This window comes from Melanerpes formicivorus, unplaced genomic scaffold (genome assembly GCF_026170545.1).
Source record: "Melanerpes formicivorus ecotype bairdi unplaced genomic scaffold, bMelFor1.0.p_v2 SCAF_16, whole genome shotgun sequence".
NCBI lineage: Eukaryota > Metazoa > Chordata > Aves > Piciformes > Picidae > Melanerpes > Melanerpes formicivorus.
In genome coordinates, this window is record NW_027142368.1 from 14,857,213 (window position 1) to 14,875,079 (window position 17,867).

At 51.6% G+C, this 17,867-nt stretch overlaps 1 protein-coding gene across 1 annotated transcript; it reads right to left on the reverse strand.

Annotated features, from left to right (window-relative positions):
- Window positions 1-297: 297 nt before the first annotated feature.
- On the reverse strand, window positions 298-17,867 carry MRPL23 (mitochondrial ribosomal protein L23). The gene is made up of 5 exons (XM_068148323.1): window positions 17,814-17,867; window positions 17,596-17,718; window positions 15,747-15,829; window positions 12,589-12,662; window positions 298-672 (listed from the first exon to the last, which is right to left on the reverse strand). Exons 1-5 carry the CDS (start codon window positions 17,837-17,839, stop codon window positions 514-516), a joined length of 465 nt encoding a protein of 154 aa, XP_068004424.1. The 5' UTR covers window positions 17,840-17,867; the 3' UTR covers window positions 298-513.

The window sequence follows — 17,867 nt, forward strand, 5'->3', positions numbered from 1 at the left end:
AATGGAGTAACAGGATACAATACCTGACAACAAGGAAACCCTGGGTCCTGAGCCTACACTCCAGTTATCCCCACCTTCTTGTCCACCCCCAACAGCTCTCTACACCTTCATGCCCACCTCTGCCTGACTGATCTTGACCTTTTATTCCATACCAGCTACACTTACCCTGGGAAACTGCCTCCTGCTTCTACTCAGAGCCCACAGAAGCAGGAAGAAAGCAGGCACAGGACAGTCTCCCAGTCAGAGAGAACAAGAAGCTCTTCCACCTCTCAGGCAGTCAATAAGCTCACAGGAAAGGCCTGGTGCAGCCTGATTTTTTTTTACCTGTCTTTTTTATTTCTTTAGGGCCAGCTTGTTGCAGCACAAAGAGGCAGGAACCAAACCAAAACCAACCAGCCAGCAGGCCCAAGCAAGGGCTGCTCAACAATAAACACTCAGGACAAGGAGGGCAGAGTGCAAGCTCTGCTGATCACAATCCCTCAGAGGCTGCAGGGAGGCAGCTGGCTCGTGACATCAGAGTCCAAACCAGTCGGGGACTCCGCCGCGTCTGGGGTCACCTTTCTCCCTCTGCTTCTCTCTCTCCAGGTATTTCTTGTAGTCCTCAACAGAGTGAGTCTCCTCTTGTTCTTTCTCTGGGAAGAGGTTGGGGAACTGAAAGGTTTGTCCTTGCCCCTACAGAGAAAACAAATGGTCAGAGAGCCATTCCAGCCTCCCTGCAGCAGCCATGATGCACAGGCTCAGGAGGGAAGAGCACCCTCAGGTTTCCAGCTAGTGCAAAACAGCACCTCTCAACCTCCCAAGATCTCTCTCCACCCCTCTCCCCAAGGCACACAGCTAACCCTCCCCCTCCAGGAGGCTGACTTTCAGCTTCCCCTTTCAGTGTGTTAATTCAGACACTGGCATCTTTCTAGTTTGTTAATGGGGTTGTTTAGCCTGGAGAAGAGGAGGCTCAGGGGAGACCTTACTGCTCTCTGCAACTAGCTGAAGGGAGCTTGTAGCCAGGAAGGGCTTGGTCTCTTCTCCCAGGCAATCAGCACCAGAACAAGAGGACACAGTCTCAAGCTGTGCCAGGGGAAGTTTAGGCTCAAGGTGAGGAGAAAGTTCTTCCCAGAGAGAGTTGTTAGCCATTGGAAAGTGCTGCCCAGGGAGGTGGTGGAGTCCCCATCCCTGGAGGTGTTCAAGAGGGGATTGGATGTGGCACTTGGAGCCATGGTTCAGCAGTCATGAGGTGCTGGGTGACAGGTTGGACTTGATGATCTCTGAGGTCTTTTCCAACCTTAGTGATTCTACGAATGGTCAGGAGAGGGATGGACATTTCTTCAACGACTCTGAAGCAGCTCAGAGATGCTGGCTGAGTCACACAGCAAAAGGCAGATGAGCAAAAGGAGGGATTTTATTAAAGCAACACCACTGGGGAAAGCCATGGAGCAGGCATTCATGATGTTAACACTGGGGCCATGAGCAGTGGTTGAAGTTGTTTAGATCTCAGTGAAGGATAAGAGGCAGCAGTGCTCGCAGCTGTTCCTGGAGGGTGTAATGTGGGAATCCAGAGCCACAGCTATCAGAGGCCTCTTATCAGCAGGAATAAAGACTATAGCATAAAACAATTACAGTGGGAACAATCTGTCTAATCCATCACTAATGAGATTAAAGTGATTACATCTGCATCAGTCACTCTACCAGACAGCTGAGTGCAGAGCAGCATCAGCAGCACAGCTACGTCTCCCACTTGGAAAAGAAACATTTGCTTGGGCTCTGCTTTCCATCCAGCAGCAGGAAACCATTATGCTGGGGAAACCTTCTATCCCATTCACATCACCTCCTTGCTTTTGAGTGGCTTGCACTGAGCACAACTTCATTACACTCCCCAGCATCCACCCTTCCATGCTGTGTGGGACTCTGCATAATGAAACTCACAACTGATAGCTCCTAGCTCTGAAAGTCCTCTCCAAGACGCTCCCAAACGTTACCATATGTTAACTTCTTTGGCAGAGTATTGCACGCAGACATCACAACAAAAGCATCCTCCCACAGTAAAAACAAGCTCCCACAGCATCCTCCCAGAGAAACTGGCTGCTCCTGGCTTGCTTGGGTGGACACACTGCTGAATAAAACCTAGCTGGATGGCTGGGCCCGAAGAGCAGAGGGGAACGGAGTTGAATCCAGTTGGCAGCCAGTCACCAGTGGTGCCTTGGGGGCCCTCACTGCAAGGACACTGAGGTGCTGGAGAAGGGCAACAAAGCTGGTGAAGGGTCTGGAGAGCTTGTCTGGTGAGGAGCAGCTTGAGGGGACTGATTTTGTTCAGCCTGGCAAAAAGGAGGCTGAGGGGAGACCTTGTCACTCTCCACAGCCCCCTGAGAAGAGGCTGGAGCGAGGTGGGGGTTGGTCTCTTCTCCCAAGACAAAAGCAAACAGCCTCAAATTGTGCCAGGGGAGGTTTAGACTGGACATGAGGAACAAATTCTTCCCCCCAAATATTGTCAAGGCCTGGAACAGGCTGCCCAGTGCAGTGGGGGAGTCCTCATTCCTGGAAGGGTTTCAAAGCCCTGTAGCTGTGGTGCTGAGAGCCATCATTTAGTGGTGGGCTTGGTAGTATTGAGTTAATGGTTGGACTCAATGATCTCAAAGGTCATTTCCAGCCTAAACAATTCCATGATTCTATGCTTTAATTGCTTCAGAGGAAAACAATGAGCTGAGCTTGCTCAGATCAGCCATTCCTCACATTTGCCCCACAAATACAACCAAACAAGAGGCCCAGCTATGAAATACTTCCACAAAGGAGATCCAAAGAGCCTTCCACAGCACAGCTAACCACACAACATTTGGGGGGGGTGCTCAGAAATGGGCCCAGAATGAAAGCCTGGAAAGCCAGCATCCTGCCCCTCACCCAGCTGAATGTCTGCAGTGCTTCCTTTAGCCATACACACTCCACCTGGTAATGTACAGGTGTGAAGGAATCTCAGCCTCAGGGATACACACTCTGGAAAGGCAAAAGAGGAGACTTCTCCCAGTTGAGCTTATCCAGACTAGAATCTAGGAAACATCAACTCAGGCCCAGCACTGCTCTGGTTGTTTTTGTAGCACATACTTCTTGGGGGTTTCCTAAAAGCCTGACCATACTACAAAAACAACAAGAGAGCTGCTGTGTACATTGCCTTTGCCTTGATTCTAGCCTGGATAAGATCAACTGGAACAAATCAAGGTTTTCCTTTCCAGTCTGTGCACTCTGGGGTTTCCACCTCTTTTGTGCCTTTAAATTACCAACAGACATGCTTAGAGCAGCTGTCCTGTGACAATCAGAGCACAGTTCCATTCTCAGGCACAAAAAGTGGCTCTCTGTTGATGTCCTTGAGCAATACCTGAGCTGTAGCCTAGTTCTGGGCTCCCCACTTGAAAAGAGACATGGAACTATGGGAGAGCGTCCATCAGAGGCTACAAAGATGCTGAGGGGCCTGAGGCATCACTGTGAAGAGGAAAGGCTGAGAGCCCTGGGGCCTAGAGAAGAGCAGCCCCAGAGGGGATCTGAGCAGTGCTCAGCTAGTTAAAGGGTGAGGGGCAGGAGGCTGGGGCCAGACTCTTTTCAGTGGTGCCCAGGGACAGGACAAGAGGCAATGGGCACAAACTGGAACCCAGGAAGTTCCACCTGAACATGAGGAGAACATTCTTAGGTGTGAGGGTGCTGGAGGCCTGGAGCAGGCTGCCCAGAGAGGTTGTGAAGTCTCTCTCTCTGGAGAGATTCCAACCCCACCTGGGCATTGTGCTCCTGGGCAAGCTGCTGTGGGTACCCTGGACTGGATGATCTCCAGAGGCCCCTTACAAGCTGGCATTCTGTGAAAATCCTCCTGCAGCAGCATCAGCAGGAAGCACCCCCAAGGCCAAGCACTGCCCATGAGTTCAGCACATGGAAGCTTCTGGCTTTGCATTACCAAAAACCCCACTGGTGTTGACTGCACTGGGGGCAGGTCACTCAGCCCTGTGGTACCTACAGAACAGACAGAGATGACTCAAAGGACTCATCTGCCCTGGAGAGGAAGCCATTTTAGTGGGAGAAGTCAGAAACCAAGGCAGGCTAACATGCAGGCACACCACCTACACTGAGAACTCCAGAACTATTTCTGCTGGTAACAGCCTAGTAGAGGACTGCTCTCGTTAGGCAGCACTTCCATTCTGGGCTGCTTCCAGGAGCAGAGCACTTCCCTCCTTGAAGCATGAAGGAAAGCTGTCCCTAAAGCACACTGACAACATCCCTGGTAATTCACCAAGCATTGCAAAACAGTTCTGATTGTCAAAAGAGGGGAGAGAGAACCCCCTCCCTCCCCTCAGAAGAAGATACGCACAGGGGCCGGGGCGAAACCAGACAAACCTCTCTCAGCTCTTTATCAAAGTGCTCCCAGCTCCCAGCTCCAGGCTGGTGAAAGTCAAATATTGAGCTGCAAATGTCACTCTCTATCTAGAGTCTTCTCATAAATCAAAATCAGCACAGACAAGTTGGCTCTTTCCAGCTCTTGTTTTGTGAAGCAATTCTGCTGCTGGCCAGCAGCCAGGCACGATTGGCAAGAGCCAAGCCATGACACCCTGAGAACCCAAGGTTGATAAATCTGAAGTAACAATGCTGTGCAGTAATACCACGCTGCAAGCCTCTGGAGTGATGAAAGCTGCATGAAAAATAGCTGTTGTGCATGCTCAGTAGCTGCTTTTCAGAAGGAGCCTGCATCTTGGGTATTTCAAAACTCCACAAATACCAAAGGCATCGACTTACAGAAAGGGCTCCGGGGCTGGCCAGAGCATCTCCTACCCCATGCCAAGGGCTACTGAGGGGCCAGCTCAGATGCCACCTTCTCAGAAAAGAGGCTACCAGAGGAATGAAGGGATTGGCACTCCTTTAGGCAGCTGCTTTCCCTTCAACTCATTAGTGAAGGAAAGAGCAGAATCCAGTGGGATGGCATTTAACAAGTCCAAGTGCCGAGTGCTGCACTTTGGCTACGGCAATCCCATGCAGAGCTACAGGCTGGGAGCAGAGTGGCTGAGAGCTCCCAGACAGAGAGGGACCTGGGGGTGCTGATCCACAGCCGCCTGAATATGAGCCAGCAGTGTGCCCAGGTGGCCAAGAGGGCCAATAGCATCCTGGCCTGCATTAGGAATAGTGTGGCCAGCAGGAGCAGGGAGGTCATAGTGCCCCTGTACTCTGCTTTGGTTAGGCCGCACCTTGAGTCCTGTGTCCAGTTCTGGGCCCCTCAGTTTAAGAAGGACATCGAAACACTTGAAGGTGTCCAGAGAAGGGCAACAAGGCTGGGGAGAGGCCTTGAGCACAGCCCTGTGAGGAGAGGCTGAGGGAGCCGGGGTTGCTTAGCCTGGAGAAGAGGAGGCTCAGGGGAGACCTGATTGCCCTCTACAACTCCCTGAAAGGTGGTTGTAGCCAGGCGGGGGTTGGTCTCTTCTCCCAGGCAACCAGCACCAGAACAAGGGGACACAGTCTCAAGCTGTGCCAGGGGAGGTTTAGACTCGAGGTGAGGAGGAAGTTCACCATTGGAATGTGCTGCCCAGGGAGGTGGTGGAGTCCCCATCCCTGGAGGTGTTCAAGAGGGGATTGGACGTGGCACTTGGTGCCATGGTCTAGTCATGGGGTCTGTGTTGATAGGTTGGACTCGATGATCCTCGAGGTCCTTTCCAACCTTAGTTATACTGTGAGACTGTGAGACTGTGATACGTTCAGAGCACCTCCTACCCCAAGCCAGAGGCTACCGAGGGTCCAGCTCAGATGCCACCTTCTCAGGAAAGAGGCTACCAGAGGAAGGAAAGGATTTGGCACTCCTTTAGGCAGCCCCTTTCCCTTCAACCCCTTTGTGGAAGTTCTCCCCTCTGCACAGCACCCAGGATCTGGTTTCACCCTCAGAATGACATCCCTAACAAAGAAAGCAAACGACTCAATTTCCACCGCACTCATCAGGCTTTTGTCTTGCCTTCAGCCTGCTAAGGACACCAACTGTTGGCCTACTCAAAAGGCTAGGCTTTGTCTTACTCACTTGCATTTTTCCTTCACTGGTTTAGCTCTTGCAAGCCATTCAGCAGCCATCCTTCCAACTGCACAACTAGTAAAACTCACAGGAGCTGAAATCAGCTCTAAGAAAGGTCAGGGTTTGGTCCTCCCTTGAAGGTTCTGCCAGCACCACTACCTTAGCACACAGCCCAGAGAAAGGGAGAGAAAAATGAGAGCATCCTCCTTCCTGGCACAGCTGGGCTGAAAGAAAACCCTGCAAGAAAGAGACACTGGCAAAAAAAAAAAACCAACCCATAATAATCATTTTGCTCTCTACAACTCCCTGAAAAGAGGCTGAAGCCAGGTGGGTGCTGGTGTCCCAAAGAACAAAACTCAGAGTGAGAGGAAATGGCCTCAAGTTGCACCAGGAGAGGTTTAGGTTGGATGTGAGGAAGAATTTCTTCCCTGAAAGGGTTGTCAAGCCCTAGAACAGGCTGCCCAGAGAAGCAGTGGAGTGCCCCATCCCTGGAGAGATCTAAAAGCCATGGAGATGTGGTGCTGAGGGAGATGGCTTAGTGGTGACTTGGCAGTGCTGGCTTGTTGGTTGAACTTGATGATTTTAAAGGCCTCTCCCAGCATTAATGGTTCTATGATGTAACACATCAATCATCACAAGACCATGTCTATAAATCAGTTCTACATGGGAGCAGTGTTGAAGCAAGGATTAGAGCTGTGCAGGAGCAGAAGTCTAATGGCACCACTTTTCAATCCCTCCAGGGACAGAGACTCTACCACTGCCCTGGGCAGCCTCTTCCAGGCCTTGGCAACCCTTTGGGGGAAGAAATTGTTGCTCATGTCCAACCTAAACCTCCCCTGGCACAACCTGAGGCTGTTTCCTTTTGTCTTGTCACTTTCTGCTTGGGGGAAGAGCCCATCCCCAGCCTGGCTTCCTCTCAGTGGGTTGTAGAGAGCAAGAAGATCTCCCTTCAGCCTTCTTTTCTCCAGCCTGAACAATCCCAGCTCCCTCAGCTGCTCACAGTATCACAGTCTCACAGTCTCACAGTATCACTAAGGTTGGAAGAGACCTCAAGGATCATCGAGTCCAACCTGTCACCACAGACCCATGACTAGACCATGGCACCAAGTGCCACATCCAATCTCCTCTTGAACACCTCCAGGGATGGGGACTCCACCACCTCCCTGGGCAGCACATTCCAATGGCTAACAACTTTCTCTGTAAAGAACTTTCTCCTCACCTCGAGTCTGAACCTCCCCTGGCGCAGCTTGAGACTGTGTCCTCTTGTTCTGGTGCTGCTTGCCTGGGAGAAGAGACCAACTTTCACCAGCTTCACTGCACTTCTCTGGACCTGCTCCAGCCCCTCAATGTCCTTCTTTATTTAGAATAAACCTTTATTTAGAATAAACCAGACCAGGTTGGAAGAGACCTTCAAGATCATCGCAGCCAACCCATCAACCAATCCAACACCACCTAAACAACTAACCCATGGCACCAAGCACCCCAGCAAGTCTCCTCCTGAACACCTCCAGTGATGGTGACTCCACCACCTCCTTGGGCAGCCCATTCCAATGGGCAATCACTCTCTCTGTATAGAACTTCTTCCTAACATCCAACCTGAACCTCCCCTGGCACAGCCTGAGACTGTGTCCTCTTGTTCTGGTGCTGGCTGCCTAGGAGAAGAGACCAACCCCCACCTGGCTACAACCTCCCTTCAGGGAGTTGTAGAGAGTGATAAGGTCACCCCTGAGTCTCCTCCTCTCCAGGCTGAGCAGCCCCAGCTCCCTCAGTCTCTCCTCATAGGGTTTGTGTTCCAAACCCCTCACCAACTTCGTTGTCCTCGTTCCAGCAAGTCAACCTCCTTCCTAAACTGAGGGGCCCAGAACTGGACACAGGACTCGAGGTGTGGCCTCACCACTTGCAGCGAGGGGCCCAAACCTGAAGGCAGTATCGGTGGTGTGGCCTCACCACTGCACTACAAGAGGACAATCACCCCTCCAGTCCTTCCAAAATAAAAAGTGACCTAAGCATCAAACCTTTTCCCCTTAGATTTCAAGCCTCTGTCGTCAGAGACGGTGAAACCACACCTTGTCCTCAGCCTGCAGAAGGAGTTAGCACAAGGAGTGCTACAAATTGCCTCCTTTCATTTTAATGAGAGGTTAAGTGACTGTAATTAGGTCTATGAAGTCGAGTGTTCCCCTTCCCACCGCTGAGCCTCAGGGCAGAAAATCGCTGGAAGGATTACCCAGCACAGACTCCCTCGGACTCCTCTGACCTTTCTGTCCCTTGAAAAGTTTAGGCCTGGAAGGTCAGCCCAGATGTGATTGTGCAGGAATGACGCAGCAAACGCTGACCCTGTAAACAACTGCGAGCTCTTCTGATTGTTTAGGTAACTGAAGCACTTACTACTGTCCTCCAGAATCGGGGCGGGGGGGGGGGGGCAACAAAAAGTGATGTTTATAGTATCGTTAACTGAAAAAATGTTGGACTCCCAACGGCCAGGGATTTGGGCCAGCAGCAGCAAAGGCAGCTCAGCTGAACAAGCCAGTGCCATTGGAACACATCTCCTCCTGCTGCAGGGGCAACAATCTGAGGGCAGAACAGCAGAGAAAGCAGCATCAGCCAGCCACCAGGTGTCAAAAGGAAGCTGCTGCCAGGGCTGATGTGCGAATGGGTGAAGGGCTCCGGAGCCAGCGGGGCGGGGAGGGGAGGGGGGGAAAGCATCTGCAGAAATGCTCCCACCAGTGCCATCACTCAGGCAGCTAAAGAGCTGTTAGTCCTAATGCTGACAAGGTCAGGCTCCTTTTTACTGCCATCCCCACTCCATGTCTCAAAACCAGGTTTAATTAAAAAGTAGGTCTGGATTCCAGAGGCTTGCCTGCAGTTGTGCTCCCACAGGGGCTAGCACCTGTCGAGCTACAGCAGTGAGAGCACTGCAGCAGGAGGAGGAGGAGGAGGGGATGTTGTTGTTGTTGCCTTTTCATTTCCCTGGTGTTGATGCAACTGCAAAGTTTCCCATTGGCTTCCTCCTCATTTTAAATCCCACCAGGATAATTGCAGCTACAGCAGAGTAAGGAAAGAGGTTGCTTTATGGCATCCCTCTAATTTACTCTGCAAAGATAGAGAGCTGTGGGGTGAAAACAGAAAACAGTGCAGGGGGAAATAAAAAGTAGCATCTGATACCCAGTCTCTAACACAAACCTTTCTCACCACATTCCAAGGTGGGGGGGGGGGGGAAGCAAGGAGGCTGTGGAATGGGAAGATATTGTTGATCCACAGCCTTCTATGATTCGAGGTATTTTTTTAGTGTGAAAATATTATGCTTGGACAGATCATGTATTTGTCCAGTTACAGCCTGGGAATAAAGTAAACAGCTCTGAATCTCCAAGAAATAGTAGTTGGGAAAGAAAGGACAACAAGTCTGACATGTGGAACAGCTGGGGCACTAGTCTGACACCTAAGGCTATGTTGACGATGACTTCATGCACCTTCCAGCTCGGAGACGCTCACAGGGAAGTTAATGGAGCCGTGTGTCGTGCCGGGACACACAAGGTGATGGCTCAGGAAGCAGGGAAGCCTGGCTGGCCCTGAGAATACACTCCACTCCATTCAGGTAAACCGCAGCACTGCCTCACCAGGCCACGCTGGGAAGAGCAACACTTCCACCTAGTGGGGAAGGGAAAGACAGAGCCAGGAGCTTCCAAAAACACATCCTCGGGTTTCCAGTCACAAGCAGTTTTAACTTGAAAGTGGATTAATGAGAGACAACACAGCTGGTAGAACTGGTGGGAAAGCCCAGCTCCTCTGACTCACGGCAGATGCAGCCTAATTCTCCTGCAAATAAGCATTTTACAGCGGTGACCAAAGAGTTTCCTAAATTAGGCAGCTACTAACAATGGCCTGCACGGGGCCCCTCACGGCCTGAGCCACACCACGAATGAGAAGCAAGGCAAAGCCCTTCAGCTTCAGAAATGACTTCGGGTTTCTGGCCTCACCCACTGTTGAAAGCTGGTGTGAACACACAACGTGGAGCTCATTGTCTGAGGCATCAGAGCTGGTGATGAAAAGCAAAGAACAAAAGAAAGAGAGGAGAGAGGAAAGAGAGGAGAGAGGAGAGAGGAGAGAGAGGAGAGAAAGGAGAGAGGAAAGAGAGGAAAGAGAGGAGAGAGGAAAGAGAGGAGAGAGGAAAGAGAGGAGGGAGGAAAGAGAGGAGGGAGGAAAGAGAGGAGGGAGGAAAGAGAGGAGGGAGGAAAGAGAGGAGGGAGGAAAGAGAGGAGGGAGGAAAGAGAGGAGGGAGGAAAGAGAGGAGGGAGGAAAGAGAGGAGGGAGGAAAGAGAGGAGGGAGGAAAGAGAGGAGGGAGGAAAGAGAGGAGGGAGGAAAGAGAGGAGGGAGGAAAGAGAGGAGGGAGGAAAGAGAGGAGGGAGGAAAGAGAAGAGGGAGGAAAGAGAGGAGGGAGGAAAGAGAGGAGGGAGGAAAGAGATGAAGGAGAGGAGGAGAGAGGAAGGAGAGGAGGAGAGAGGAAGGAGAGGAGGAGAGAGGAAGGAGAGGAGGAGAGAGGAAGGAGAGGAGGAGAGAGGAAAGAGAGGAGGAGAGAGGAAGGAGAGGAGGAGAGAGGAAAGAGAGGAGGAGATAGGGTACATGTGGGGGGAAGAACGGACAGACAAACCTAAATGTTAAAGGCATTAACAGACTCTAATGACAAGAGAAAAAATAGAGAGCAGGGAAGAGGTGAGAGGAAATGCATAGCCCAAGTGTCACTGAGTTCAGGAAATGGGCAGGATTCCCTCACTTGAGATGAAACAGCACCAGAAGGTGGTCCCTGGTCCTCCTCATGGGACAAAGAGAAAACCTGGCACTCTTCAAAGCCTTGGGCTGCCACTATTAGGGTGATGCAGAAAGGGACATCTGCTGTCTCATGTACCAAGAGCAGCCCTCAGCCACAGTACCCTCAGGCTCTGTGAGCTGCCCAGCTGGAGGGATGACCAGGGGCTGCTGTGTGGCTGTCTCCAGGACCAAGCCAGCCTGAGCAATCCTTCACTCCACCACTACCCTTAAGATAACAGCATGTTCAGAGGCTTGATGTGACAGAAATGCCCAAAGGCACTGCCTAGAAGGAGTGGCTTGCTCCACAGAGCAGCAGCTTTTTGCTTCCCACTCCTTACTCCCAAGTATCTATGGATTGCAGACCACCTCCTCCTCAACTCAGCAGAACAAGACTGCATTAAACACAGCAAAATGAAGCTGGAGAAGTGGTCACAGCTCACTGAAGATGCACATCAGCCTCCATCCCAGGAAGGGAGCTTCTAAAAGCCAAGGAGACACCAGCAAGAGGTTGTGGCAATGGCAAAGTGGCCAAGGAACACCACCTGGGGAACACAGCCTCGGGAGAAACACCTCACCCCTGCCATTCAGTCCCTCAGCTGGGCTCTTCAGGCATCTTTCACACCAGATCTCAGACAAACACCTAGCACAGACATTCCAGGAGGGAGGATCTGCCCACCAAAGCAGAGACTCTGCCCTGGAAAAGGAAAGTGGGGTTTAGCCATCATGCAAAACCCTCACAGAGGTGAGGTGGTCTCTAACTTCAGGACAGCAAATCAAAGTTAGCCCTCACAAAAATCCAGCTCTGCTGCTTTCTATCAACTTTGCACTTCACACTGCTCTTTTCAAGGCAAGGGCTGTCTAGAAACACACTCCTCACTTTTCTTTCCACCCCTCTTCCCAGAAGTGGCTTAGAGAAAACCTTCCAAGCCTCTCTAAAGGTGGAGAAATTAAACCCCCATCAGACTTCCCATTGTCTGTGCCTCTTCAGTTCGACCCCAAGGCCACAGGAAGCCTCCTTACGTGGTCTCTGAGATCACAGAGTGTTCCCCCCACACTGAACCCTTGTGCCAGGATGGAGGAACACCAAGGTCATGCTGCCAACAGCAATTTTGAGCTTATGGTTTTGCAACCAGAAATAGCATTCCTTTCATGTCACTTTGGTATGTGAAGGGGTTTTCTGTCACTGGTAGCAGCTCTGTTTAACACAGAGACAGGTAAGCCCAGGAGAAGGTTACAATATGCTCCTGTTATGAAAGAGATCCATAGGAACATGAAGCTCCTTTTCCACTGGGCAACCAACACACAGTTTGGAAGGCAGGCTGGCCACAAAGCACGCCTGTTGGTCATGACTAAAAGCTCTCCAAGGAATATGCCTTAAGTCTTCTCTGAAATCCAAAGAGCTTTAGTAAGAAGTTCTCTACCCTCACAATGTATTCTTTCACTTACTGGACATCTCATTAATCAGCCACACAAGCAGTGCATATTCCAGCACAGAGAGTACAGGGTCTGCATGAAGCTCCACTGGCAGAGCAGCAGCACTGGGTGACATCAGAGCCTGACTCGCAGGCCCCCGACAAACACGGGACTTGGAAACACCCCAGCTGGTTGACTCTGGGTTTGCAGACCAAGTCATTTGAATCACTTCAGGCACTCTGGAATGTATTAAATGAAACTGCCATGAAAGGACTGGGAGAAATATTCAGCCAATTCTCTCAACTTCCAGCTCGGTGGGACCCTTCCTCCTTCCCCAGCAGCACCCACGGTAACTCACCAGCTGGACGTAGGCGACCTTGTAGTCTGGCTTCTTCACTCTCTGATTCTTGTGGTTCCTCTTGTTGTTTGCACCTGCAGAAACAAAAGAGAGCCCCATCTTTTACTGCCCAGGACTCCCAAGTTCCCTGAAGCAACACCAAACCAAGGGGGGAGCTTCACTAGCTCTGATTTGCTAACACTCACTTTACTACTAGCACAGCACAGCACAGGTCTCGTCATGAGGTCTGTGGTGACAGGTTGGACTCGATGATCTTTGAGGTCTCTTCCAACCTTAGTGATTCTGTGATACAGAGACCCAGCAGGATGTGATCTCAAGCAGCTGTGCAGGAAGAGGACTTCACACAAGTCCCACCTAACACTTCAGAGGGAAAGGTGTGATCACAGAGAAGAGGAGGCTCAGGGGAGACCACCTTGCTCTCTACAACTACCTGAAAGGAGGTTGTAGCCAGGTGGGGCTTGGTCTCTTCTCCCAGGCAACCAGCACCAGAACAAGAGGACACAGTCTCAAGCTGCACCAGAGGAGGTTTAGGCTGGAGGTGAGGGGAAAGTTCTTCCCAGGAGGAGTAACTGGCCATTGGAATGTGCTGCCCAGGGAAGTGGTGGAGTCACCATCCCTGGAGGTGCTCAAAAAAGGATTGGAGCCATGGTTTAGTTGTCAGGAAGTGTTAGGTATTAGGTAACAGGTTGGACTTGATGATCTCTGAGGTCTTTTCCAACCTGGCTGATTGTGGGATTCTGGGATATGAGGCACCAGGCTGCTGACAGCCACACAAAGTGTGCAAAGCAGCAAGGAGGGAAGTCTCCTGAGTAGGGGACCAGGAGTGATAAACTGTCCTCCCAACAGCTAGAAGGAAGTGGCCACTAAATAGTTTCAAGCTTGTCCACTTCTGCCTCACAGCTGATGAGCTGGAGGATCTAGTTTATACACCAGCAAACTACACCTCCCCACCCCCAAAACCCCTTTGCCTTTCTGCAGCTATGTTGGCCACAGCTGAGTGGGAAGTTCACTTTATTCCCTGCATGTCAGGCAGGCATTACAGCCCTCAAATTAGGCCTTGTAAGCCCCTGTCCCCTTTCATCCCTGAATGTGTACACCATCATCACTGCCATTAGCAGTGAGGCACAAAATGATTTGCAGGACAAGCATGCATGTTTTGCAGGGCTGTTTGGAGCTGCATGTGTTTGGCATTCAGGACTTCATGAAGTCTGGTTCTCATAGAAGCAAATTAAAGCTGATCTCTCTGTTCTCCTTTTGAAGCTGCTTCTTTCATTCTCCATTTGTCCCTGTCACAGCTCATTCTTCCTACCCCTTCTGAAAACTGATCCCTACCCTTAACTGCTGCAGGCACATCAACCAATGCCTTTGCCACAGTCACTGCATGGAGGAAGAAAAACTCAGCACCAAAAGGTGTCCCAGCTAGCAAGTCACTCTTCACTTGATGAATGCAAAGGGGACAGGAGATACATTTGGCTTATTTCAGTTTGAGATGGGTCCCCGAGTCAGAGTCCTGCATTACTTGAAGTAAGGAACAGAACTACAACATGAGGGAAAACTTCTTTGCTGTAAGGGTGCTGCAGCCCTGGAGCAGGCTGCCCAGAGAGGCTGTGGAGTCTCCTCCTCTGGAGAGCTTCCAAACTCACCTGGCCATTGTGAGCCTGGGCAGCCTGCTGTGGGTGCCCCTGCTTCAGCCCCTGAATGTCCAGAGGTCCCTTCCAGCCACCACCATGCTGGGATTCTGTGGCATACTTTTTAATCTTGGGTTGCTGTTTGTTTTTACAGGGTTGCAGAGGGGGCAACCACCACCAATGGGAGCACAGAAGGCTGTAGCAGAGATGGGATAATGACAGGTGAAGGAAACCTGAGAGTCTGCCAAGGTGTTTAACTGACAATCTAACAGAGTAGTTTGCTTTCCTCTGCAAGCTTTGCCTTCTGTTAGAGGGCAACACCTCCTCAGTGTGCATGCCAGGCCACCCCAACTCACATATGGGTTTTTAAAGGGCTTTGGCTTTGGGTTAATGATTCATTTTGTTAGAATACATGAAGAACAGAACAGAATCGAATAGAATCGAATAGAATCGAATAGAATAGGATGGAATAGGATGGAATAGGATGGAATAGGATGGAATAGGATGGAATAGGAGTAGGGATGGAATGGAATAGGAGTAGGGATGGAATAGGAGTAGAGTAAGAATAGGAATAGGAATAGGAATAGAATAGGAATAGGAATAGAACAGGAATAGGAATAGAATGGAATAGAGTAGGAATATAATTGGAATGGAATGGAGTAGAGTAGAATAGAGTAGAGTAGAATAGAACAGAACAGAACCAGATTGGAAGAGACCTTTGAGATCATCAAGTCCAACCTATTACCCAGCACCATCTGATCAACTAAACCATGGCACCAAGCACCCCATCCAGTCTCCTCCTAAACACCTCCAGGGATGGTGACTCCACCACCTCCCTGGGCAGCACATCCCAATGGCCAATCTCTCTCTCTATGAATAATTTCTTCCTAACATCCAGACTAAACCTCCCCTGGCACAGCTTGAGACTGTGTCCTCCTGTTCTGGTGCTGGTTGCCTGGGACAAGAGACCAACCCCCACCTGGCTACAACCTCCCTTCAGGGAGTTGGAGAGAGCAAGAAGGTCTCCCCTGAGCCTCCTCTTCTGCAGGCTAAGCAACCCCAGCTCCCTCAGCCTCTCCTCACAGGGCTGTGCTCCAGACCCCTCCCCAGCTTTGTTGCCCTTCTCTGGGCACATCCAACTCTCTCAATGTCCTTCTTGAATTGAGGGGCCCAGAACTGGACACAGTACAAGCAGCTCCTTCTGAAGTGCTGGTCTTCAAGGAGAAAGAGTAACAACTACAAAAGGACAGAGCACAATCTGGGTTAACTGTCAGGACAGTAAGGCTTTTCAAAGTCCAGGCCTGTCCTTTCAAAGCTGAACTTACATCATACCCTGATCAAAGCATTTCAACAGTAAGTGGTGCATATTCATTTGAAGGGACAAGCCAACAGCTAAGCTGACAGATGTCACCAACTAAGCATCTGGAATGGCAGTCTGGGGAAATCCAATGGACCTTTTGATAGGAAAAGCCTCTTCTGGCTGTGCAGGGGTGCTGCAGCCACCTCTTTGGCCTGTGCAGCTCCACTTACCATACTGTATCCTGGTCCTCACAGCAGCTACTGGCACATTGTATATTCTTTCAAGGTAATTCTTGACATCCAATTTTGTCATTCTGGGCAGCACAAGAACGTTTTGGGGAAAGAGAGAAAGAGAAGCATCAACATTGCAACCCAACAAAGCAGAGCCTGAGCAGTTAAAGTCTGGAATAAAGATGTCTTCTCCTTTTCACCAAGGTAACTCTACCACACAGAGCTATAAACTCAACACAGATCCCACACTGCTGCAGCAATTCATTATCCATAAACTGTTAACAATGGCAAAGATTTTATCCTCTGCAAGCCCCAGATATATTCTGTATCCAAGCAGGATGGGTTGGTTTCCTCACTCTCCAAGCTGAACATCCTTTCTAATAGCATCAATTGCAGTTTCTGATCTTTCCAAGACCCTCCCCAGGCTTTAATGTCTTCAACCAGGCTGGTCAGGCTGAAAAGAGTGCTGGCAAACACCTGGACATCAGCTTGTTGTCTCTGGCTCACCTTCACAAGCACTTCCTTCCTCCTCAGCCTATTCCTGGGAAGGCTGAGCCTCACTAACACTCAAAGCAAAGCTCCTACTTAAATTAATGTCCTTGCAGCCTTCTCAAAGCTCTCCCTGATGCAGAAGCTCCTTTCCCCAGCCCCAAAGGCACTGTCTTGACACTTCACCATCCCACCCCTCAGCTATGAAGACAAACTGCCACAAGAGTCAGTAAGTATGCAGGGAACTGTGGGCAAGAGTATAACCAAACCCTAACGCCAAGGCCCTGGAAACACTAAGAGCCCCAAGCCCTCAGCCCAAGGCCCTGGAAACCCCAACCCTAATAAACCCAATCCTAACCCCCAGATGTAACCCTAAGGCCCTGGAAACCCTAAGAACCCTAAGCCCAAAGCACTGGAAACCCTAACCCTAATAAACCCAGTCCTAAACTCCAGCTGTAACCATAAGGCCCTGGAAACCCCAACCCTAATAAACCCAATCCTAACCATAATAAACCCAATCCTAACTCCCAGACATAACCCTAAGGCCCTGGAAACCCTAAGAACCCCAGGCCCTGAGCCCAAGGCCCTGGAAACCCCAACCCTAATAAACCCAATCCTAAACCTCAGCTGTAACCCTAAGGCCCTGGAAACCCTAACCCTAATAAACCCAATCCCAAACCCCAGCTGTAACCCTAAGGCCCTGGAAACCTTAACCCCCAGCTCTAACCCCAATAACCCCCAGCTCTAACTCCAAGGCCCTGGAAGCCCTAACCCTAATAAGCTAAGGGGGGGTCTATGTGCTCTAGAAGCGGCGGGGGGCCCTCCCAGGGCAGAAAAGGCCCAGAGCCTGGGCAGATCCCGCTTCGGGGGTTGTGTGGGCAAGAGGGGGCTGTAGGGCAGGCCATGCCCCTTGCAGGCCGGCAGACAGGCCGTGCCCCTTGCAGGCCGGCAGGCAGGCAGGCAGGCCGTGCCCCTTGCAGGCAGGCAGGCAGGCCGGCCGTGCCCCTTGCAGGAAGGCCGACAGGCCGTGCCCCTTGCAGGAAGGCAGACAGGCCGTGCCCCTTGCAGGAAGGCAGACAGGCCGTGCCCCTTGCAGGAAGGCAGACAGGCCGTGCCCCTTGCAGGAAGGCAGGCAGGCCGTGCCCCTTGCAGGAAGGCAGGCAGGCCGTGCCCCTTGCAGGCAGGCAGGCAGGCAGGCAGGCAGACAGGCCGTGCCCCTTGCAGGCAGGCAGACAGGCAGGCAGGCAGGCAGGCAGACAGGCCGTGCCCCTTGCAGGCAGGCAGGCAGGCAGGCAGACAGGCAGGCAGGCAGGCAGGCCGGCAGGCAGGCAGGCAGGCAGACAGGCCGGCAGGCACTCACTGCATGGAGACGCGGAACTGGACGGTGTCCTCGGGCTGCGGCACGCCGGGCCGCACCGCCAGCATGTAGAAGTTGGGCCGGAAGATCCGCAACTGCGGGCCGCCCAGCTGGTACAGCGGGTACCTGTGGGCAAGACGACACCGCTGGATGACTGACTGACCGACCGGCCCCCCAACGCCCCGGCACCCCAACGCCCCGGCCCGGCCCTGCCCGCTCACACGACTCTCCCCGCGCGCCCCGCCATGGCTCCGGCCCGGAAGCGGCGCCAGAGC